This window comes from Pseudozyma hubeiensis (assembly GCF_000403515.1).
Source record: "Pseudozyma hubeiensis SY62 DNA, scaffold: PHS32, whole genome shotgun sequence".
Taxonomy (NCBI): Eukaryota; Fungi; Basidiomycota; class Ustilaginomycetes; order Ustilaginales; family Ustilaginaceae; genus Pseudozyma; species Pseudozyma hubeiensis.
The window spans coordinates 89,367-112,959 of record NW_012133814.1 but is presented as its reverse complement, the minus strand read 5'-3'; the positions used below and the strand labels follow the sequence as shown (position 1 = coordinate 112,959).

Below are 23,593 nucleotides of genomic sequence, written 5' to 3'. Positions count from 1 at the left end.
GTGACTAGTATTGCAGATCAGTGATGGCTGGAATCATGTAAGGACATTGCCCGTCGCGGCGCTTCACCCGCGGAAGAACTTGTTCTCGACAAACGGCATCTTGGCTACCTCGGCATCACGCAGCTTCTTTCGGATCTCCACCTTGAGCTTGGTGCCCTTCTTGTGCTGACCATTCTCGACCAAGGCCATGGCGATGTTCTTGTTCAAGGTAGGGCTGGGGATACCCGAGGTGACGCGGCCGACAATCTTGCCCTCGGGTGTGAAGAGGTTGGCGCCTTCTCGTGCAATGCCACCGTCGACAAACAGACCGACTCGGCGGCGAGGAGGTCCCTCTTTGAGCTCCTTGAGCACTCGCTCGGCGCCCAAAAAGTCACCGGCGGCACGGCGGTCCTTGCCCACGCACCATGCCAGTGCGGCCTCGATCGGGCTGACGGTAGCATCCAAATCGTGACCATAAAGGCACATGCCCGCCTCGAGTCGTAGACTGTCTCGTGCTGCCAAACCGGCCAACTGAACCTCGCTGTCCGACAGCAACGTCTCGGCGACTTGGATCGTGGATGCAGGAGGGATTGAGATCTCAAATCCATCTTCACCGGTGTAGCCGGCTCGAGCCACGTGGCACTCGACCTTGTCGCCGTTCACGCTCAGGGGCACGAATGCGCTCTTGCCAAAAGTGAGCGTGCTGAGGTCGAACCCGCCGGCCAGCTTCTCGAGGACTTTGGCTGCGGTTGGTCCTTGCAGAGCGAGCAGTCCCCAGTCGTCCATGACCTCGTGCTCAACAGCGTCGCCCTTCCATGCGTCGAGCTGCTTCTTGAACCAGGCGAGGTCTTCGGTGCGGCATCCGGCGTTGGTGACGACGTAGAAGCTGTCGTCCGCATGCTTGGTGATGATGAGGTCGTCCAGGATACCGCCCTGTTCGGACATGAGCACCGACAGCGTAGATGTGAAAGCAGGCATCGAGGTCAATGATGCCGGCGTCAGATGCTGCAGGAATTTGAGCGCGCCAGGTCCCTTGAACTTGTGCTGCACCATGTGGCCTACATCGAAAAGGCCGGCGTGTGTGCGGACATGATGGTGTGAAGCGACTTGACCCACATCGCCGTAAGTGAGCGGCATGAGGTAGCCGCCAAAGGGGACCATCTTGCCGCCATTCTTGACGTGGAACTCGTACAGGCCGGTCTTGGAGAGAGCGTCGGTGAGGGGCGCCGAAGGCGAAGCCATAGCCTCACCCTTTGCGTCAGCATTGCGCTTCGAGCTTGAGTGCAGCTGTCGAGGGCTGACCGGGTCATTGCGGAGAGAGCTCGTTGCTCGTGTGACACGAGCCGAAGCCGATGATGCGACGCGAGCAGCAAGGTGACGGGGCAAGGAGCTGCGAGAAGCCGTCCTGAGCACCGTCGAGGCGGCTGTGACGGAGCGTGATGCCAACATTCTGGAGGAGTAGCGAAGGTGTGCTGACCAAGTCGTGGGTGGTCGGAAGGAAGCAGACCTAAACGAGGCAAAGACCTGCTCAGCTTTGCTGTGGGGAAGCAGACACTGTATCCTTAGACTCGGACTGCTTCGTTGATTTGACCGGCACTCAAAACGGACCAGACGGCCTTGTGTCTCCCTTTCTGTGATAGTGTGGGTGTGTGTTGCAGCTGAAACCGAAAAATTGCCAACTCTTCTTGGGTTGGGTTACCTTTAGAGGAAGGCGGAATTCCCTTTAGAGGAAGGTGCGCAGATCTGTCGGTGCCTTATCGCTTCCTTCCCGACTCACGCCTCGCCCCTTCGGCTAAAATTTAAGCTCGATATCCAACAGCATGAAGTCTAACAACCAGATTAAAAGCTGTCTTGGATCTTGGCACGCAAGTCTGAAAAAAAAGCTTCGGCAGAAGAAATGATTTTTTCTTCCTCCTTGGCCGCGTTCCTCTCTTTCTCCTCTTTCACCGAGACGTCCGTCTCACCTTCCATACAATCGTTGAGGACTGGTCGGGCAAAACCCTTCCCGCTCACGATGCCGCACAAGAGAGCGAAGCATTCGGATCGAGTTGCCAAGCGCTTCTCGCTCGGCAAGGATCACGCTCCTGGCGCCAACGATGGCTTCTTCTCCGAGATGCCCAAGGGCGCCATGCGCATCTTGCAAGGAGCAAAGGTGCAAGAAGCCCACCGCGCCAAGCTTGAAGCAAAGAAAAAAGCGGAGCAGCAAGCATTGACCAAGTCTGCAAAAGGCAAAGCCAAAGCTTCCGATGGCTCTGCACCCGATGCCAACGACGACGCCACGTCCGAACTCACCATCCGTCCAGGCGAGAAGCTGCGAGATTTCAATGCTCGTGTCGAACAGGCGATGGCATCCGATGTGCACGCCACTTTCCGCTCAGCCTCTCGCTCCAAGATCAATGCTCGCAAGCGCGAGCGCAGAGCACTCCGCAAAGCTGGCATCGATCCGGACGCCGATCCGGAAGACGCAGAACAACAAGAGTCGGACCGCAAAGCAAAGGCCGATAAAGCAGCAGCATTGCAGGCAAATGAGATCTCCAGCGCCGATCTCAAGCGTCAGCGTCAGAGCTTCCAGCAGACGGGTGAGATCAAGGATTTCGCCAAAGCTAGCCAGGTCCGAAAGATCAACGATGTTGCGCAGGCCCCGCCCCGGCTCACACGTGCTCCACGCGGGGAGTCAGTGCAGGCCAAGACGAGGAAGGCTCGACTCATGGCCAAGATCACAGGCAACGACGAAGAGGAGGCCGAACGCAACGTCAAGCAAGCCGAAAAGGCTCGCCAAAAGGGACGCGTGCCAGAAAAACTTGCTGCCGCGAATTCATTGCCAGCCGCTAGCAAGAAACGCAAATCTGCCGACAGCGTTCAGACTGCCGTGGAGCCCAGCATGGCAAGACAGCGAGTGCTCGAAGAAGAACGCGAGAAGGCGATCAAGGCTTATCGCCAGGTCAAGGAGAAGAAAATCCAGCAGACCGGAGCCAAACGCCTCAAGAAGGCGTGACGATATCAACCGAACAGTCAACAGCCTTGCTGACTACCAATCTATATACCCGGATCTCTACCATCCACACCAGCATCTACATTTCCCACTGTACAACATTACAATTCAGCAATCACCGTTTCAGCATCACGAGTCTGCTGCAATCACTGCCAGCATGCTCGCCTCATCCGTCGCATCGTGTTCTAGTCTGTGACCCCAGCGATCCCGCCCACCCACTCTCCATCCTCTTCCCTCTTTCCCGCACCGTCGAAGCAACCAAAGCTTCGACGACCCGCTTGTATTCCTTATCCCAAAAGAAGAAGGCTTCGGCACTGCGTCTTTTGGCATAATAATCGAGCGAAGATTAACCGTTCTGTTACAGAACAACTAGAGACTAGATACCTCTGGTATGGGGGCCTCCTTTCGCTATCAGCCGAAGACGTACCGTCAATGATGGACGATAGATAGTAGTTCGCCTACATCCTCTTTCGCACCAGCGATCCCTTTGCAAATCGCCTCAAGCCGCGACAGCTTTTGTACTTGACAGACCGTTGCTGAATGACAGCATGTCACCATCACTACATTCAACTTTGTGAATAGTGTGTACGAGACTGAAACGTAACACGCAATCTTTTGACGGCACTGTCTTCGGAGATTTGACCGGCAAAGCCTAAGATTCCAACACAAAGGCGGTCGGGCCATGCCGAAAAACGAAGCGCAGCATGTGGAACACAGTCTTCCGAGTTTCATCAACCAAAGCGCCCCCGAACCGCCGGCCAAAGAGCTCACCTGAAGTTCTGTTAACCAATCTTGATGTTGCTGTCGCGTCGTCTTGCCCATTTACGTAGCTCACTATCCTCCCACCCGCTTGCGCAGAGACGATCTTTGTTTCTTCCACCACCGTTCACTTCTTTGTCGTCGATTCCTGCTTCGAAGGCACCCAACATGTCGACCCAAGCATCCGACAAGCCCAAGCTCGGGCTTCACGCTGCCGACGTCGTCGACTACAGCGAAGCCGCACGCTCTCTCATCGGCTACAAGGACACGCTTCGTCAGCCTTACCCTCCCATCGAACCGTTCGAGACCGGTCGTCTGGCCGTCGATGATCGTCACATCATCTTCTACGAATGGAGCGGCAACCCCGACGGATATCCCATTGTCTGCTTGCACGGTGGACCTGGTGGAGGAATTTGGTCTGAAGAGCGACGCTGGTTTGATCCCTCGCACTACCGCATCCTCTGCTTCGATCAACGCGGAGCTGGACAGTCTACACCCCATGCCGATCTAGTCGACAACACTACATGGCATCTCGTCTCGGACATTGAAAAGCTTCGCGAGAAATTCTCCATCACCAAATGGCACGTTTTCGGTGGTTCTTGGGGATCCACTCTCTCCCTTGCCTACGCTCAAACCCATCCCGATCGGGTGAGCGCCCTCATCCTTCGCGGAATCTTCACCCTCCGCCACTCCGAACTGCAATTCTTCTACCAAAACGGTGCCTCGCACATCTTCCCCGAACAGTGGGACATCTACCGAGACGGTATCCCCGAATCCGAACGTCATGACTTCATCACCGCCTACCACAAACGTCTCACCTCGGACGATCCTTCCGTCCGTCTCGACGCAGCACGTCGTTGGAGCACCTGGGAAAACTCCACCTCGAAACTCTACGTAGACGCCAACAGCCTGGCAAAGGGCGAAGACGACGATTGGTCCCTCGCCTTTGCCAGGATCGAAAACCACTACTTCATCAACAAAGGCTGGATGCAAGACGGTCAGCTCCTGATGAAGGAAAACATCGACAAGATCAGACATATCCCGGCGGCGATTGTTCAGGGAAGAGTCGACTTTGTCTGCCCTGCAACGACTGCTTGGGAGCTTCACAAGGTCTGGCCAGAGGCAGAGTTCTTCATGGTCCCCGATGCGGGTCACTCGGCAAAAGAGCCAGGTCTCACAGATAAATTGGTCCAGACCACAGACAAGTTCCGCTCGATCAAGTAGCAATTTCCCGTCCTGCTATCAAGTTGTCAAGCTGCACATCAATTGATATTGTATCCCCCCTTTTGACATGGGTTTTCCTCTTCTCCGATCGTGTCTAGCATGTGCTCCGTAACGGCTGTACGCTCAAACGTCAACACCGAGCTTCCTTAACCTCTCCAACCTGTCCGCCTCTCTATCAAAATGCAACCTTCGCATCTCGTTCCTCTGCTCAGCCGTCAACAGCGCCCACTCCGCCTCCCCCACCTCGTCCAACTGCAAACTCGAGTCGAGCAACACACTGAGCCGATCCGCCAGCTTCTTGATCGCCAACACCTCATCGCCACCCACCCTCAATCCCATCCTGAACAGATCCGTCTCGCTCACCTTCCTCCGTCCGTCCTTCGAGACAACCACTAGACCCGCTCCTCCAGCAGGAGCGACGCCGGATGACGAGGCGATGCCCAGGATCATCTCGATCGCAGCGTTGCGGTAGAGGTCGGTGGGCAGCGCGTCTAGCGAGATGATGGCGCGTTCGAGCGAGGTAGGCTTGTGACCGTTCGGATGGAATGGCGTGCAAGGCGTCAGAACGGATCGGATGACAGGGTCTTTGGCGATGCGTACCAGTTGTGAGGGCAGCAGTGGTTTCGGATCATCTCGTCGCAGCGGGTCCAGAAAGATGAGCGGATCGGGCTCTGGCGGATACTTGAGCTCCGACAGAGCACGCAAGGTGGGGGCAGTGGGGCGGTAAAGAGATGCCCGGCTTTGCGAGCCATTTGCACCCGATTCTGGTTTGAGGACCGCTAGACCGCCTTCAAGGATGGGATCCGTGAGTGTCGGCGCTTCTACTGCCGTCGATTCTGGGTTAGCGATCGTTCCTGCTTGCTTTGCTTCGACCGAGTCCTCATGTGCCTCGCTACCCGTACCCTTCTCGGAGGACAAGACCTGGATCTTGTCCCTTTGCCTCCTCTGCTCCTCTGCCTGCCCCTCCTCCGTCTCGACGTGAAGAAGCATATCGTTGTCGACGATGAACCTGATAGCCTGGCCCACCGCGTCGACGTGCTTCTCAATTTCATTTCGAAGCAGCTGCCGCAGCAAGTCAGGTTGATCGAATGGATTGACAGGTGGTGGTCGGGGATGAGGTCGTCTTATCGGTTTTGTGTTTGCCTGTTGCTGCTGTTGCTGCTGCGGCTGTTGCGAAGCCGTATCGTGCCGCTTCTTGCAACGGTCACCGTAGTTGCAGCGCCCTTGCAGGAAGTGTGTACAAATCGGACGGCGGTCCTGAGTGGCATCAAATCGCGAACGCGGCGCAGTGTCTTCCTCGAGGGGTGCAACGGGCACTTTGGATGAGGCTTCTTCCGGCGCTTCGTCGTCAGACTCGCTTTCGTCCTGAATCGAGGTGCTGTCTTTGCCGCCCCCCTCCGCAGCAGCGCGATATTCTCCTCCGAACTTCTGTCGCTTCTCATCAGGAACCTCTCGCGTCACTTCGTGTGCATGGGGTCTGTCCGCCGTTGAACCTGCCATAGACGCTGTTGCTTCATCTCGCTGCCTTTTGTTGTAGGGCGTGGGACGAGGGCCATAGATAGCTTCACTCCTCTGTTGCCTTTCGTGCCTTTCCCTGAGCTTCTCTTGCACGACTGATTGCGTGGGCCATCGCTTCTTGCGCTGATTGATCCATTCTGCGATGAGCTCGGGCGAGTCAAGCTGGATATTGAGGCCAGAGATCGTAGCATCCGCAGGTCCGTCGAGCGTGCGCCTCTCCTCTTGTGCAATGCCTGCCTTGGGCGGTTCTCTCTCGTCCTCTGAAGCAGAAGATTCGCTGGAAGTGCCATCTCTTGAGTCGTCACTGTTCACATCATCAGAGTCGGCGTCGTGCCCTTCATCGACGAATGGCTGATCCATCCTCGCAGTGGGCCTGGCAGGCAGAGGATGTGGATTTCGGTGCCTCTGCTGTTGGCGCATTCGACGTTGCTGCTCTCTTTGCTCTGCGATCAGCATCGGATCAAGCCGTTTGAGCTCTTCGATTCCTCCATCAGGGTAGATGAGGTGACGGTCCGCCTTGTGCAGCATAAGAGAGAGTGCAGAGTGTGTGCGAAAGTTGCAACGGAGAGGTGCCGTCGCAGGATCCGATGACGACGAGGGCGGATTCTCGTCGACATGGTCGCAGCAAAGGGATCCACTCGGGATGCTTGTTGTCGTTGCATCCAACGTATTGCGATTCTGTCGAGCAGTATATCCCGAATCACGAGGTTGTCGATGCTGAGCAAAAGTGCCCCTCCCACGGGGCCCAGAATGACTGTGACCGCGGCCCCTACCGCGCCCAGCTCCGCCTGCCCCGCGATGATGTGCTCGGCCTGACATGTCTGTCAGTGTGAAGCGATGAGTCGTAGCTTTCCGGCTCGGCCAAGGTGACGGGTAATGGCGGTGGAGGAGCACGAGACCCAACCGAGCCTTTTTCTCTTTGGTCCTAAAAATCTTGGAAGACGGAGCAAGAAGGGTCTCCCGATTGCCGAGAGAATTTTTTGAGCGGCGAATGCATACAGTGGAGTGGAGGCATCTTATGAACCGTCTGGTGCGCTCACACGCGCGTCGTCTTCAGTCTGCTGCAGCTGAGTGTGTCGGTGTGGACCCTGGACGAATCGAGCTCGAGCCTGAGTGTGACGTGTGAGGGTGCGTGCCCTTTCTTCTTCTAGGTCACAAAAGCGGAGCGCCCGCCATACTGCCCATCCTCCCCATCCATTACCTTCCGCCGTTTCAATCTGCAACAAGGAACTTGTGCCCGACAAGCTTCGGAAGGACCGAGACTGAACCGCAGCTCTGTCGAGGCTGTAGCTCTGCTTGCAAAGCGCGGTCCCGGGAGCGGTGGACTGCTGGACGTCCCCCGCATTGTTTCCTGCGATCACTGTGGTTTCTTTTTACAGTCACATTCGGACGCCCACACGCAGCAACCCGTAGCCAGAGCATCTCTGCGAAGCCTGGCCACAAAGCTCAGTCGCTCGCGCGGTGGCACTTCGTCAGTGTCATCCCACTTCACACTCACCCTTCCCGGCATCCCGCTTGGGCCTTCATACACGCCAAGCAGCGTCACACTCACTGCTTCCAGCAAACAAGCACGCTCGTTGGCGAGAGAGTAACTGTAAACCGTGTTTGTTGCAAGGCTCAGCAGCGATGACAGACCTCCGGTAGTTGCTAAACAGCAAATTGCAACTTCCCACTTGGCCAACACGACTCAGCATTCGAAGTGAGAGACGCTCCCAACCTCCAATCTCTTCTTGCCTCTCGACCATCCGCATCTCTCAAGCACAACAACGTCTTTCGCAACTGTCCAGTCGACTTTCCACACGTTTCCAGCAGCATACATTGCTCGCCGCAGCTTCTTCGAGCGTTCGTGTCGACCGCATCGTCGTATGGCGGGGTAGCCGCACGATCATGGTCACTAAGACTCGCAGGCAGACCGCGGCTGAAGCTGAAGCCAATGTAGTGCCTGCTCCATCAGCCAAGCCGACGAAGCCTCGAACGAAGGTTTCTGACCGAGTGCCAGACGAGAAGTCTCGATCGAGGACCAAGAGGCAGTCTGCCACTCCACCAGATTTGCCGCAGCGGGTCGAAGCTCCGCTTCACCATGAGCACGACTCAACTGGTGCAGTCGATGTGCCCACCATTCCTCTGTACGACTTTGATCTGCCGCTCGAACTCGACTTTCCCTACGGATCGCGCATCTCAGCGTTCAATCCTGCTCCGTACGAGAGCCTGAAGCGCAAGCTCCGGCTCTGGTTCCCTGATCTAGCACTGCAACATGACAGTCAATCCAGTGATCCTCTCCAAGAGTTACCGGTCGAAGCTGGCCACAATGACAAGTCAGAACCGAAGCGAAGCAAAACGGCGCCTATCTCTGGCAAGATTTCGTCAGCCACAAAAGATCCGAGCCCGGCAGGGCCAAAGCGATCAAAGCGTACCGGAAAGGCCAAGAGACCGGACTACATCCATCTCGAGGTCGAATTCGTGCCGCAGCTTGTCACCGAGATGGACCTTCAGTTGCCCCGCACCTCTCGCGGGTGGTCTGGCACCGTGTCGAACAAGCCGCTTGCGGCTCTTGCAGTGGTCGCACTGGCCCCGCCAGACTATGTGCCCGAACCGGACAACGCCAAGTCAAGGAAGCGGACTCCCATCCTCCCAGACGCAGCTAAGAGCGAGCATGAGTCTACGTCCGACGACGACGATGAGAATGACCAGGATGACCTTGACACGCTGCTGCTCGGACACATAGTCCCATCGGCCTTCAAAGATTCGGCTCATCACCCTCTGGCCCACTTGGAGTCCATACTGATGACGAAGGAATGGATCCAATTGTACGGCGAGGTCAGCCTGGCTCCGCCTTTTCTCCCTCCAGAGTCCGAGGTCTTCGGTCCGGAGGCCTTCGAGACCTCAGCCAAGCGTGGATCAGCATCTAACCCCGGATCGTCCTCTTTGTCTATCAAAGCTGAACCTGGCACCGACCCTTTGACGCACACCAGGGACGCTTTCAGCCTTGAGGGCCCTCGCATATTCACTCGTGGCTCGAACGTGCCATCTACTCGCCTGCTCGGTGTCCTCAGCATCCAGGTTGGCCTCGAAGCTGCAGCGCTCCAGTACGGTGCGGGGAAGGACGATGTCGATGGCTTTGTCGCCTCGCACGCTGACCTCAAGAACACGGCCGCAGAGGGATCTCTGGGACTAGCGCGTGCACTTCGTCAGGCCATCCCGTCTGTGGTCGATTGGGAGCACAGCTTCGTCGAAATAGACGCGGACGCCCACACCTACTGGGATCGTAACGAGTCGTTCTACGATCTACCGCCAAAGCAGAAGACACTCAGCCGTCACCTCGTGCTGGATCAGGTCGAATCTGTTGACCTCCTCGACAAATCTGGCTCGAAATCTCCGAGCAAGAAACGCAAGAGATCATCCAACGCATCGAGAGCGTCGAGGTCATCACTCCTAACTCGCCCTTTCCCCACCGCAGATGAGGACGACGAAGACGACCGTCGCGGCCACACATGTTATTGTCCCAGTTGCATCAATATGCGCGACGGACGGCGAGAGGCGGAACGTTCTGCACCGTCAAGCGAGCCATCTCGTCCTAGATTGCAAGCTCTGCCGCTCGGAGAGCAAGTGTCGAGCACCGATGCAAGGCTGGGCGACAACACCAGCGAGAGGTTCCTTCCCCTGGATACAAACATCGCCAGCCTTCTTGAGGCGTGCCGTCCCCGCCCGGACGGACCCCGGGTGTATCCACCCTCCGACGTGATCCCGACACCGTTGCTCGGCTATCAAGCCCGATGCCTCGCGTGGATGATCAAGCGAGAGACTGTGGTCGATGAAGACGTAGGTCAGCTCATGCCTAACTGGATCCCCTTGCGATGCAAAGCAGCTGCCGACATCAAGCAGAGGCGTCTGCAGCTCGAGGCGGAACGAGAGGCGCTCCTCGATGCCATGCAGCGCAATTTGTCACGATCGCGTCGCAATGCTAACGTAAAGGCAGCTCAAGCTGCGATCATCGCTTCCAGCACTGCGGAGAAGAGTGCTGCTTCGACAAGCGATGCCCCGGATGGAAGCACCACAGAACCACGCGGAGCGCTCAAGAGGGAACCGTTCATCGACCCGACTGAGCAAAGTTTTTACTTTGATCAGGTGTCGGGTTTGCTGAGCCTGCGTCGCTTCTGCTGCCGTTCCAGTGAGCCTGGAGGAGCGCTCTGCGAATCTATGGGCCTCGGTAAGACGCTCGAAAGTCTGTCGCTCATCGCAGCGCGACCTCGCCCCGACAATCCGAATCTCTTGGAGTACGACACCTCGCGCAGCGCCCGTATGATTGCAGCGCTAGATCTCTCGGAGCGTCCGTTTGTCTCGCAGGCAACATTGGTGGTCTGCCCTGCAGCTTTGGTGGAGCAATGGATGGACGAGATCTGCAAGCATTTCCGCAGTCGCAGCCGTAATCGCAGCGGCAGCAACGTCGACGAGTCCTCGCAGGACGACGCGAACAGTGTCAATCAACAATCAGGCGTCGTCCGATATCGCCATGCTGATTTCGCTTGGGATGTCCATTCGCGACGTGCCGATGTCCGAGCGCTAGCAAGGAAAAAGCTAGTGGGGCCAGACATCGTCGTCGCCACGTACGAAGAGCTGGCGTCTCAGCTAGCCGAGAGCCACAAGGTGCCTCACAGCAGCGACCAGGTTCGAACACCACTGCTGGAGGTGCTCTTCTGGCGCATCCTCTTGGACGAGGCACAGATTGTTGCTGGCGCATCGGGTAAGGCAACCAGCATGGTTCACGAGCTGTGGCGCAGCAATTGCTGGATGGTGACCGGCACGCCCGTCACCAAAGGCATTCGAGACATTCAGGGTATCTTTGCTTTCATGGATCACGATCCTTTGGCTGCACCGCGCTTCTTCCGCGACATCCTTCAGCAGCCCTTCAGTCGAGGCTGCGTTGAAGGCGTCCGACGTCTGCGAGCGCTCCTGCCGCGGTACGTCTGGCGACACACGCAGGCGCACGTCGAAGACGAGATCGTCCTGCCTCCCTGCACGAGCGAGGTGCTCGAGCTCAGACTCAAGCATGTCGAGAGGCTCTTCTACGACAAGGAGGTCAGCAAGTTCCGCGAGAGCTTTGCCAAGCAAGCCGCAAGGGGCGTCGCCAACGTCGCCCAACCTTCGTTCCTCGTCCATCTCCGTCAACTGCTCAGCCATCCCCAGGTCGCCGACGAGTATCTGTACTTCCACAACTACTCGCGTCTGTCCTTTGCCGAGCTCTTCCAAAGATTCTTCCAGCAGGCCGAAAGCGAGCTGGGCAACATCCGCATGCAAGTCGTCTCCAGCACGCTGCAGCTCGTCTGGGGCCACGATTTCTACGTTGCAGAGACGGACAAGAGACGCTGGCGCGGTGGAAAGACGCCGCTCGATGGCCGAGACGCCATCTGTCAACTCTTGAACGCAGCCTTGCGGGTCGTCACCCTGGCTTTGGATGAACAAGCTCGTCAGAGCATTCCAGCGTCACCCGAAGGAGAGGCTGCCATTGGCGAGGGACCCAGCGACGAGTCTGGAATTCAGTCGGCCAACACGCGCCAACACGGTAAAGTGGAAACGAGCGCTGAAGCTACGCCTTCCACGTCGGCGTTACCTTCCGATGCCGCCATGCAGCCGGCCTCGGGTGCCACCGACTCGACAGCAAGGATCAATCTTTCGTGGGAGGAAGCAGACTACTGGTTGCGGGTGCTCCTGCAGAAGCATGCTGATCCCGCCTCTGGCGGCGATGAGGGAGCAGGAGCGGCCATCGAGCCACCGGCGCGATGGGACCCAGAACGACCCAGTCGGACCTGCTTCGACAAGGAGTTCAAGGACGCAGACGATCCCTCTGTCGATCTCAAAGATCCACGATTTCACCTCGTGATCCAAGATGCCAGCGCCGAAGATTTGGACGAGGACGAGTACTTGGCCCAAATCGTCGCGGAGCAGAGCGCCAAGAACCAGAACCATCCTGCCGAGCCACGCAAGAAGTTCAAGATGGACGCAGCCTTCCAGCCTGGCTCGCTCAAGAAGGCTCGCCTCCGCGGCAAAGCCACGCAGAGGCAGAAAAGAAGAGTGTGGTCTTACAAGCCCAAAGAGCGCCTCGATACGACGCAGGCGAAGCTGCTTCAGCAGCGAGCGAATCTGCCAGGCAAGGAGCACGAGGTTGCCTTTTTGCGGCAGCAACTGCTGGAAGGTCTCGGCGCCGAGACAAATATAGGGTTGGGAGAAGCTGGAGATCCTGCGGACGCCTCATCGGGGGAGGCACCGGCTCCAGGCCCGGAGTGCCAGATCTGCTTCGAGCCGAAAATGCAGATTGGCGTGCTGCCCTGCTACCACTCGTTCTGCGCCGACTGTATCGACATTCTATGCCAGAAGAACTCTCGATCGGTGCCATACGTGTGGACCAGCTGGAACAAGCCGCGCTGTCCCAAGTGCCGACTCCAATTCCATCCCGATCGAGTGACTCGCATCATGGAGCGAGGGAGGTCTGCCTCAGCGGACGGCTCCGAGACCGTGGTCGGCGATTGGAGCGGCAAGATTTCGGGACTTATCATGGACTTTCAAGCAAGACTGGCTCAAGATCCGACGCACAAAGCCGTCGTATTCTCGCATTGGCCCAAGATGCTGAACTTCATGTGCGAAGCGCTGGTGCAGAACGACATTGCAGCGGTGGTCTTTGGAGGCAACGAAGTCAAGCAGGCAGAGGCTCTGAGGGCAATCCGCGACGACGAAAAAGTGCGTGTCATCCTCGTGCCGTTCCGTGCCAGCGCAGGTGCCGCCGGGCTAACCCTCACCTCGTGTAACTTGGCGTACCTAATGGAGCCGGCGCTTGATGCGGCTCTAGAGGCACAGGCAATTGGTCGTATCCATCGTATCGGTCAGCGTCGCGAGACCACCGTCCTTCGCGTCAAGATGAAGGATACGATCGAGGATGCGGTCATGCGCATTGCCGACGAACGCTCACGTCGAGGCATGGAGCTTGCCACGCACACAGATCCGAGCGCCGCGGCTCCATCTGGCGTATCTGCGCTGGCATCTATCTCCGAGTCAGGAGCAGGCGGCGCTGAGTCCTCCGCAGCTGCAGTAGCATCACCCGCGGGGAGAAGTCTGGCAGAGGAAGGGTCGGGACAGGGCAGCTCGATGACAACCGTTGGCGTCAAAACGGAAGAGCAAGATTCACTGCAACCAGTCCCATCGAGCTCGAATTTGAGAGAGCGGTCCATCAAATCTTCGGTGGCAGCTTCAGTGGGTGTTGGACGCGAAACTGACAGCACGAGTCTGAGGATGACAGAGGTGGGTCTAATCCTTGGCTTTGACGTGGAGGAAGAAAAGCGAAAAGCAAAAGATCGCCGAGAATCTGTGCTGCGGAGGGCCGACGAGCTTGGCATGTACGTTGGATCCACGAGCATCACCGAGCGTGAAGTGGACATGCTGGAGCTCGACATCGAAATGGAGGAGGAAGAAAGGGCGATGGAAGAGGAAGAGGAGCGGCAATGGGCGCTAGCAGACGAGGAAGAGGAGCGGGTAGAGGCGCTAGCAGAAGAAGAAGAGCTACGACTGGCCATCGAGGAGGACGAGGCCGATGAGCAGGAAGCGCTCGACCTGCAGCTCATAGCATTGACCGCAGGAACCAACCCAGCTGGGTAGGACAGGCTGACTGAAGGAGCGACGCATGGGGGCCTCTGAGAAGGGGAACAAAGACAGTCGTTGGCTTCAAGTCGCTTCTCAGTTGCCTCAACGCGCCGCGAACTTGTCGGACGAGCACATTCCACAGGCTTGTGAACCTGCATCTTCCACGGTTTGTTAGTGACGCACAGCGCAAAATTCGTCGCCAAGATTCTAATGTATGTTTTGGGTGTAACCGTTTCTGTCGAATAAATCGTGTGGATCAATGCGAATAGGTATGACATGCTGGACGCTGATGGGCGAATCAAGATGTGTGAAGTCGGGGTGAACTTGTACGGAAGCATCGAGGCTGCTCAAGCGGTCGGAGCGGGAGCCACTGGAATTGGTTCGGGACCTGCTTGGGACTGGTCGAGTGTCTGTGCGGACTCGGGACCGTCGAGCTGCTGCTGTTCTCCGTCTTTGGCCAAGCCTTCGATCTCGGCCTGCTCGTGAAAGATGGCACCGCCGAGCTTCTCCTCGAGCCATTCGACGGCGCCCAAGTCGCAGATGACCTTGTGACGGCGAAGCACCTCGTAGGCGTGCAGCTCGCCGGGCTTCTTCTTGTCGCCGCTCGTCTTTGCGATGTTGTCCCTGTACTCTTCCGTCAGGGAGTCGAGTTCGATGAGCTCGACGCGGGGGAGGTTGTTGGAGGCGAGGACGAAGTTGCGGATGGCCTGCTGGTGATCGAGTCGCTGCTGATCGTCGTAGACAGGATCTGAGGAGGAGGGACGTGCGTCTTTGATGAGCGAACGGATGGAAGGTTGAGGGTCTCGAGGTGCGGTGAGGAAGAGAGCGTCTGACCAACGTTTGGAGCCCAGCAGTCGGGCGAGAGGACCGGTGGAGCTGGGAGGTGCGATCCAGTCAAAGTTGTCGACGACGACCAGATCGCCTTGTCTCCACTTGGAAGAAAGTGCCGATCTCAAGGCCAACTCTCTGACCCTACGCGGCAACTTGGTCGAGTGATCTCTGGGACGAGGACCATGTGCTACAGCACCACCACGCAAGATGGGGTTCGACATGGTTCCCAACCTGGCCTGACCCGAACCCTTCTGTGGACGCAACTTCCTCATGGATCCACGAACATCCGATCTGCCCTTTGTCGAAGCTGTTCCCAGACGCTGTGCATCGAGGTAGTAGACGACAGCGCTGTGGATGACATCTCTGCGTGCGGGTGCGTCGAACACGTGTGCCGAGAGCGGAACGTATGACTTTCCGGTGTTGGCGCTGGTGGAGGGAGAAGAAGTTTTGTTGAGCTTGGATAGCTTGACGTGGACCATGGGAGGTTTGTTGGGAACAGCGACGAGATCGCCTTCGTCAAAGGGTGGGATCTCGTACGTCTCGCCGTCAAAGTCGAATTCGGACGCATGCACGTCCTGCTGCGATGCAGAGTCGATGGCTGCATCTGCGAGCTCAGGCGATGAAGTGGCGGCGGAAGAAGACGAGGCTAGAGGCGTAGTGGACGACGATGATGCGGCCGAAGTGTGCATCGAGTAGAAGGAAGGCGCAGCTCGGGCACGGGATACTGCGGTGGGTTGCGCACCCTGGATGGATCGGAGAGCTGCTCGTAGCGACGCCAGCGAGGCCAGCGCTTTGCTGGATGGTAGCGATGTCATTTTGGCGGCGTATGGTCAATCGAGTGGTGGGATTGTTAGTGGTCGGTGACGACGGTGACAAGCACTTGATGATTGTGCCCGGCTGACCAACGAAAGGCAGTTCTTCCGGAAGCCACTTTTTTTTTCAAAATTGGCGAGATTGGTCGCGATCATTGATCGAGATTCATGTCCACGCGAATTGTAAGATCGGTGATGCTGTTCACAAATCTTTCTACAAAACTTGTTAGACCACTAACATCTACGAAAGTGTGCCCAACAAAAAAAGCTAGTCTCGTGACTTATGACCTCGGCCGACTTTAAATTCAGCATTGAAACGGAGTGCACCGAGGCTGATACTTGGCCAAACGGTCGAACAGGGCTACTGAGACTGAAGCGGCTGCGTGGGACGTAAGAATCAGTGAGCGTGCGGGCACTGAGACAGAAAGCGGGCAGGGAGGACGCAGCCCAACTATCGAGACTGTGCCCGAATTCGAGGTTGAGCGAGCCAGCGAGCGGGCGAGTGACGGCGGGTGCTGGTCAATTCGATGATCGCGAACACCTCCTTTCTTCATCCACCTCTCCGCATCATCAAGAACGTAGGTACTCTCGGTCGCTACCTCATAGCATAGCGATATCCGACCATCAGACACAAAGCCACGTCTCGACGAAACAGACGCTGACCTCTCCAATAATCTCGTTGGCTACTCTTTTGCACATCCTCATCCATACAAATAACATTCCTATTCTCGACTCAATCGCCATTTGCATTGCATCGACCATACTACCCTACTTCGACACGTCCGCACGCACCGGTATCATCGCCAATCTCCACTCGCCTCTTTGACTCTCGACCTCTACACACAAAATCTATCGCATCTGCTTGACTCTTATTGCAAATTCTTGCGACACATCTCGCGCTTCATCACAAACTTGTTCGTCTGTTTGCGCTCTCTCAACCACTCCATCCACCACCAACCATCATCCACCACTTTCGGCCACTACTCTTCTCGTCACTGCAGTCAATATGTCCGCACCATCCGTATCGTGCTTCGGCAAGAAGAAGACGGCCACCGCCGTCGCCCACTGCAAGGAGGGCAAGGGTCTCATCCGCCTCAACGGCCAGCCCATCTCGCTCGTCAAGCCCGAGATCCTCCGATGGAAGGTCTTCGAGCCCGTCCTCGTTGTCGGTGAGGACAAGTTCTCGTAAGTATCCAGCGACAACGTGCAAAATGCCGTGACGACCACCCAGAGGCAAGCAGTTCAGGATGCAGCAAACGTTCGACGCAACATCGTCAGAGCAGTCTTAGAAGGCACGGACTTCAGCAGGGGATACTACGAACGGCGCCAAACGGATATCACAGAGGAGGACGTCTGTGGAAGATCAAAGCACAGACATGTACCAACAAATGCAGCGCGCCGACAACGCAGATAATCGCATGGGCTCAGTATTTGGGGCATGGCAACAGCACCCTTGGACTCTGGGGATCTTTATGAATCGCACTTTTAGCATCTCGAAGTGCAAGGGGAACGCCGAGGAATCATCTACGGGCGACGGTTCTGTACGACACCAAGGGGACGGCACCGGTGCCTGCAAAGCATTGCGCGTCTCAAACGTCTATGCTAGCCAGTTGGCGTCAGTTGCTGATCGGATCGAAGAGAATCAGGTGGACTGGAGCGCCCAAACGGGCAAATGCAAAACTCGAACGTTGCTGCATCTTGACAAACTGCCGGTCCGCATCAACACCATTGCCACATTTCAGGTGAGCTGACCTCTTATGCCTTTCCCCCCTTCGCATCGTTTTCTCATCCCACAGCACCGTCGACATCCGCCTGCGCGTTTCGGGTGGTGGTGCCACTTCGCAGATCTACGCCATCCGCCAGGCTATCGCCAAGTCGCTCGTTGCCTACTACGCCAAGTACTACGACGCCGCCTCGGCCCTCGAGCTCCGCCAGCTGTTCGTCGCCTACGACCGCACCCTTTTGATCGCCGACACCCGACGATCGGAGCCCAAGAAGTTCGGTGGTCACGGTGCCCGTGCTCGTCGCCAGAAATCGTACCGTTAAACAAAGAGTCCGTCTGGCAGTCCTGGCTGGTCCACACTGTGGATCATCCGAGTTGCCACTTGTCTCGTATGTTTTCCGGTCCTGGTCTCGCATCTTTCCTTTTGTTCATCTCAAACCACGTAGCTTGGTGGTTCAGCCATGTGGTTTTCCGTCCATACTCGCGTTCTCAAGGAATGCAACCTCCACCGACATGCATTCACACGTCCATCGTGTGTTCTTCTGATGCAATCCACTTGTACATCACCTTAGTACTCTCTTCATCCATCTCCCAACACCCCCCAAAAAGAGAATTTGGCAATCCCAAAACTGAATCCAGATCTGCTGCGTGCTACGGCGTATGTTGAGTTGTGCTTGAGTGTATCATTCTTCGAGTCGTGTCCCAATTGGTTCCAAAGGTGTCACAAGGCGACGGACTGACCAGCAGCAATCCGGGTTAGCAAGGCGAAGCGAGAACAGGTCTTCCTTTTTGGACCATTAACCGTGTTTATGCAACGGCGTAACAGTCCAAATGAAATCTCCGCGTCAGGTGCCAACTGAATTCTGTGGGCGGATGATGGGCGGCCCGACTCGGCTGCGCCTGGGTTTGGACAGCTGCGGGATATGCAAGAGAAGACACGCGCCGAAATCAGAGATGCGAACCACGTCGAGGCGAGCCTGTGGTTCAACCTCTGGCGCATGCTGCATACAGTATTCTTAGCGTATCGATGTTTCTACTTTCGAAGGTGCTTTGCTCCGTGCAGACGATTAATGTAGTGCAGCTGATTAGATGCTACTGTAGCGAAAGCAAAGCAAGACTATGTATGGACCTGCGTCTGGCTCGTAGCTTAGCGTGCTCCCTCCGGATGGATCTCGCTAGCATTGAGGGAAAATCAAGATTTAGCAACCTATTTTGGATCTCCGCGCCTTGGACACGAGCAAAGTGAAGCGCCGCGTCGGTGGCGTGTGACGTTGGCCGGAGGCTTGTGAGAGTCGTGGAGCTTGCAATGTGGTCAAGGCGGAGAGCAGCGAGTGTTTGTGTGAGAAGGAGAGAGAGTCTGGATCCCTTGGGATCGTCATACCTGCATTTCGCGTTAGCTTTCTTTTCTAGCTGCGTCTGTCTGTCTGCCTGTGCATCACACCCACAAAAGCCGCACCTGCATCTTTTGCGACTCTATCTACATTCTGCTTTGCTCTAACGGACATTCTCTCCTTACCTTATACCATCGTTCTCTCCATCTTGATACCCGACACCAGATCGCTATCTGCTGTCATCTCCTTCGGATGCGCAATCAGTGAAGGGGCCTCCTCCAAGCAAAACGGATCGCGCGCTCAAGCCTCCTCCACAAGGCAGACAAAACACGATCAATCCCCGGTCGAGCCATATTTTGGACCCACCAGAGCTTTAGAACTGGACGAGCCTATTCTTCATTGTGACATCGTTCCTTGGCGATTGTAGCCGATCAACGAGGCCGGCAACAGGCTCACGCTTTGATCGAATTCCACGCTCCGTCTTCACTGAAATACTTCGATAGACATCTGCCTCTGGAATCACACCACACTCGCAACGCTCGCCCATCCGAGGAGATATCTTGTTCGCCCACATCGGTCATGGCGGAAACGCACGCCAAAACGGCCCCCGCGCATGCAGGCGACGGCGATCTGGGTCTCTTCGCCATGGAGTCTCGTTCGCCGTCCACTTCATTCGACAATGTCGACCAGCCGCAACCTGTGGTCGTAAAGACCGACCTGACCAGAGTCCCGACCTATCCAGGCCAACGTACAGATACGCCTTCCAACACCTCGCTGCCTCATTTGCAAACTTCCTCGGTGGTCCCACCCGATTCTGGCTCTGCAATGTCCGGCAATCCGGGATCAAGGCCGGTATTGACTTCATCCACTTCATCTCGATTCGGCGCCCTGTCACTGCAGGACGAACTCTCGCAGCAAGCCACGCTTGACACTGTCCGTGCACCTTCGTCTGTCTTGCCCTCCTCGGCAACGGTCAGTTCCGAACAGAGCAAGACCAACGCTTCCAACAAGAGCATCTCCTCCTCCAGCTCCAACTACACATCGGCGACCGAGAGTCCTGTCTCGGCTTCGGTCCCTGCAGAATTGCCTCACCCCGCCGAGTCTCAACAGCGCACTCCAGTCTCATCGCAGACACCCATTGAAACGGAGTCGCGACGGCCAGGCTCAAGCACATCACCGCCTTCATCCTTTTCACAGCAAAGCATCGCTTCCGCCTCTACCATCACCCAGTCCCGACTTCCGACCTCGCGCTCCCTCGCATCAACCCTCTCCGGCGACAAGCAGGCCATGAGTCTGGAGCAAGAGCTCGACGCTGACCTCGTCTCAGCACAAGCTTCTACATCTCCACTCGAGTCTGATCTTCAGGCGAGGAACAGTGCCCTATCGAGGCGTTCATCCCGACGCAGCCGTCGATCCGGCTTGCCTGCACCATCTGATCGACTGCCCGTTGGAGAGGGTGGACCGCAAGCACCTCCGCGCAGCGCTTCCTTCCGCGACGCTTCCAAGCGTCTCTCTACTGGCCAAGGTCACGGAGATCTTGGTGTGGATGCGTACGCTGGCAACAGCGCCGGTCCTCCATCTCCTTCCATGACCAGCTTCCTCGATCTCGACTCGCCTAGATCTTCCGAGTCGAGTTCCACAGGCAGATTGCCTCTCACCAGCAGAAGGACCTCGCTACGCGCTACATCGCCCAGAACCGCCACATTTGGTCTTGATCCTTCGACATCTGCAGCGCCCTCTTCTACACATTCGCCAATCGGCAGAACGACTTCGCGGCCAGCCTCACGTCCAGCATCGAGACCTACCTCATCCGGCAGCAAAGCAGCTCTCCTCGGAACAACATCGGCGATCCCCGAGACAGCTACACAGACGGCACCCAAACCTGTCAAAGGTCCGTCCAGCATGGATCGCGAAGCCTTGCAGCGATGGGTGCTCTCCGTCGGCTGTGTCAACTTTGACCTCGAGCTGGGTCCTGATCTCGAGTTCCTCTACCCTCCGCTCGGCATCAGTCGCGAAGAGCGCGACAACATTGCCTTCTCTTCCTTCCCCGATACCTCGATCTTTGACGATGGCTCGCTCGTCTTTTCTTGGCGAGTGCGTGAAGTGCCCCTCGATTCGTCCAAGTCGGAGCCGCCGACGATCAAGAGCCACGACGCTGCACTGCCGCAGCCGCCTGCACTCGCGGACGAGGAGACACCGAGACCGTCGATGAACAAGGCAGCACTTCAGAATGCCATGGCCCAAGCACAACGCAAAAAGGCACAAGGTGCATCCCAGAACCTCTCCGTACCAACCAGCCCGACCTCGCCGCAGACGCCGGGCTTCAGAGACTCGTCCGCCTCATCAGCGACCAGCTCGCAATCGCTCTCTCGACATGGCTCGGATGCCAATCTGCGCAATGGTGGATCTCCGAGCATGCCCAGCACCACTTCTTTCCACGAACGCCTCACTCAGAAGCTCTTTTCATCGTCAAGCTCGTCTGCTATGGCGAGGCATTTCTCGCACGACAGGCATAGCAGTGGGCATTCCATGAGTTCTGCATCTGCTGACGACGACGCCGATGCCAACGCTGCCGCCACCCCGTCCTCTTCTTCTTCGGCCGCCTCGACAGGCGCCGGCGGATCGAATGCATCACAAGTGACTGGCTCCGCCGCTTCTACACCCAATTCGTCGGTCCACACCAGCGACCTCATCCAGCCAAAGCGCGCAGGGGGCAACAGCACCAGCAGCAGCTATATCTACGGCTATGTGTTCTTCCGCCAAAAGCCCGACTCCACCAACCGACGCGGTTACTTTCAGAAATCGGTCGTCATTCTCTCGCATCTGCCGCTCGTCGGGCTCTTCAGCGAAGTCGTTGCGCGCTTGGGTCCGCTGTACTTTGAGCATGGCATGTCGATGCTCGAAGCGTTCGCGGCGGATGTCATGTCTTGGCCTGCGCCGCAACCAGGAAGCATCCTCACGCTTCCTCTGCTGGGCAGTATCCTGACAGCAGCGATTCCATTCGGACAGCAACCACAAAATTCGCCCAACGCCGAATCGGCACCCATGGTAGCCAGTAACTCCGGGTCAGGCACAACCCCGTGGAGCACCGCCACTATGACCATCCGATCTCGATCGCGACAGTCCAGCGCCAACGGCTCCGCCAACCGCCAACTTCCCGAACCGCTCATCGGCCCCGAAGGACCGCTGCTCGCGTCCATCCCAACCACATCGCTTTTCGAGACGTTCAAGGAAGCCCTCGCCGATCTGTGGCTGCTCTGGGAATGCGTGCTGCTCGCAGAACCCATCCTCGTGATCGCACCTGAACCCAAGATCGCGAGCGAGGCGGTGTGGCACATGCTTGATCTGATCCGACCCATCCCGTACGCAGGCGACTTCCGACCTTACTTCCACATCCACGACTACGACTTCCGCACGCTGGTTACCAAGAACAAGCCCCAGGCGGGGACGCTCATCGCTTCGACCAATCCGTTCTTTGCGACCGCGTGTGGTCATTGGCCGCACGTGTTGAGGGTGGGTAAAGCGGCGGTGAAGCTGATCACGATCAAACATGGGAGTGGGGGAGGTGGGGGGAAGAAGGTTGGTGGTGGTGGTGGTGTTGTGGGAGGCGGGATCGGTGGTGGACATGGGGCTGGTGGTGGAGGGCCTGATCATATCCCAGGGTTTACGACGAAACGCAAAAGAAGGATCAGTAAGGATCGACAGCTGCTCAAGCGGTTGCAGGATCTCGCTGCGTCTGCTGCCAAGGCTGGAAACGACGATGCAGCGACCGCCGCTGCCATCTCTTCCGCCAACGTGGTGATGCGACGATACTTTGCCGACTTGACGGAGCGTTTCCTCTCTCCCCTGAATCGGTACGTCGCCTCTCTCGTTCCAGCATCGTTCGATCTATCCTCGCCCTCCGAAGTGCCCAAGATCCGACCCTTCAACACGACCGACTTCCTCTCCTCGCTCAAGACGCACGGTACACCACTCGCCATCCGTTCGCGCTCCCTCCCGACGGGCGCTAGCGTTCGCCAAGGGCTGTACATGGATTTCCTCCGGTGCCCGAACTTCTCTCTCTGGTTGCACAGCAGAGTAGCTGCTGCAGAGGAAGAACAGAGGCGACGCTACATCAGCAGTCTCCTCCAGGGGGACGTGACGGTGTTCGGGCGGGAAAAAGGCGAGATCGAGACGATCGATCTCTATTCCCGATTGGTGGAAGAGATCCGACTGGTGGATGTTCAATTGACCGCCCCGACCGAACCCGGTCCAGGGAGCAGGTGGAGGACCGACGCACCCAAACCAAACGCTGCGGTGGGGGGGATCGAAAGCGGTAGGAGCACTCCAACGTTGACCGGCGCGAGCAGCGCAAAGACGACGGAGAAGAGGCTGAGGGAGCAGAAGCAGAGGCTGCTCGTTCAGCTCGACAAGCTGTGCCAGACGTTGCCGGATGATCTGCGGAGCAGTTTGAGGCGCCCGGCGTAGGGTTGCCAAGATATCTGTAAGAGGTTGAAAAGGGTCATCACAAGTCATGCACACACGGGTTTGGGGGGAAACAACAGGGCTTTGTGATTGCAAATAGCAGCGCGTGAGCGATAGGAGTGGCGCGGATGTGATGAGGGGGTGAACTAAGGTGTGGATGTGCGCGAGATGGAAGAGCTTGGAGAGCATGCAGGGTGAGTTTTGGGGGGTGCTTCGCTTCATTTGTACGAGCAAGTTGCTTCTTTGGATCGACGATTGTCGGTACGAGGCTAGTCGAATCAACCTGCGGTGATCGACGTTGGAGAAAATGTGTAGTTGCCTCCTTTCTCCT

At 57.2% G+C, this 23,593-nt stretch overlaps 9 protein-coding genes across 9 annotated transcripts; 5 read left to right on the top strand and 4 right to left on the bottom strand.

Annotated features, from left to right (window-relative positions):
- Positions 1-63: 63 nt before the first annotated feature.
- Positions 64-1,428, bottom strand: PHSY_003024 (hypothetical protein; the record flags this gene model as incomplete). Its single annotated transcript, XM_012333645.1, has 1 exon — positions 64-1,428. The coding sequence occupies one exon, from the start codon at positions 1,426-1,428 to the stop codon at positions 64-66; it is 1,365 nt and encodes a 454-aa protein (XP_012189035.1).
- Positions 1,429-1,993: 565 nt separating this feature from the next.
- On the top strand, positions 1,994-2,974 carry PHSY_003023 (hypothetical protein; the record flags this gene model as incomplete). The annotated part of the gene is made up of 1 exon (XM_012333644.1): positions 1,994-2,974. The coding sequence occupies one exon, from the start codon at positions 1,994-1,996 to the stop codon at positions 2,972-2,974; it is 981 nt and encodes a 326-aa protein (XP_012189034.1).
- A 924-nt stretch (positions 2,975-3,898) lies between these two features.
- On the top strand, positions 3,899-4,954 carry PHSY_003022 (alpha/beta hydrolase fold; the record flags this gene model as incomplete). The annotated part of the gene is made up of 1 exon (XM_012333643.1): positions 3,899-4,954. The coding sequence occupies one exon, from the start codon at positions 3,899-3,901 to the stop codon at positions 4,952-4,954; it is 1,056 nt and encodes a 351-aa protein (XP_012189033.1).
- A 123-nt stretch (positions 4,955-5,077) lies between these two features.
- On the bottom strand, positions 5,078-7,000 carry PHSY_003021 (hypothetical protein; the record flags this gene model as incomplete). The annotated part of the gene is made up of 1 exon (XM_012333642.1): positions 5,078-7,000. The coding sequence occupies one exon, from the start codon at positions 6,998-7,000 to the stop codon at positions 5,078-5,080; it is 1,923 nt and encodes a 640-aa protein (XP_012189032.1).
- Positions 7,001-7,059: 59 nt separating this feature from the next.
- PHSY_003020 (hypothetical protein) lies at positions 7,060-14,116 on the top strand (the record flags this gene model as incomplete). Its single annotated transcript, XM_012333641.1, has 2 exons — positions 7,060-7,295; positions 8,260-14,116. The coding sequence occupies 2 exons, from the start codon at positions 7,060-7,062 to the stop codon at positions 14,114-14,116; spliced, it is 6,093 nt and encodes a 2,030-aa protein (XP_012189031.1).
- Positions 14,117-14,448: 332 nt separating this feature from the next.
- On the bottom strand, positions 14,449-15,747 carry PHSY_003019 (50S ribosomal protein L4; the record flags this gene model as incomplete). The annotated part of the gene is made up of 1 exon (XM_012333640.1): positions 14,449-15,747. One exon carries the CDS (start codon positions 15,745-15,747, stop codon positions 14,449-14,451), a length of 1,299 nt encoding a protein of 432 aa, XP_012189030.1.
- Positions 15,748-16,750: 1,003 nt separating this feature from the next.
- PHSY_003018 (40S ribosomal protein S16) lies at positions 16,751-17,790 on the top strand (the record flags this gene model as incomplete). The annotated part of the gene is made up of 3 exons (XM_012333639.1): positions 16,751-16,929; positions 17,234-17,486; positions 17,590-17,790. 3 exons carry the CDS (start codon positions 16,751-16,753, stop codon positions 17,788-17,790), a joined length of 633 nt encoding a protein of 210 aa, XP_012189029.1.
- Positions 17,791-19,171: 1,381 nt separating this feature from the next.
- On the bottom strand, positions 19,172-19,372 carry PHSY_003017 (hypothetical protein; the record flags this gene model as incomplete). The annotated part of the gene is made up of 1 exon (XM_012333638.1): positions 19,172-19,372. The coding sequence occupies one exon, from the start codon at positions 19,370-19,372 to the stop codon at positions 19,172-19,174; it is 201 nt and encodes a 66-aa protein (XP_012189028.1).
- Positions 19,373-19,443: 71 nt separating this feature from the next.
- Positions 19,444-23,265, top strand: PHSY_003016 (hypothetical protein; the record flags this gene model as incomplete). The annotated part of the gene is made up of 1 exon (XM_012333637.1): positions 19,444-23,265. One exon carries the CDS (start codon positions 19,444-19,446, stop codon positions 23,263-23,265), a length of 3,822 nt encoding a protein of 1,273 aa, XP_012189027.1.
- Between the last annotated feature and the right edge of the window lie 328 nt (positions 23,266-23,593).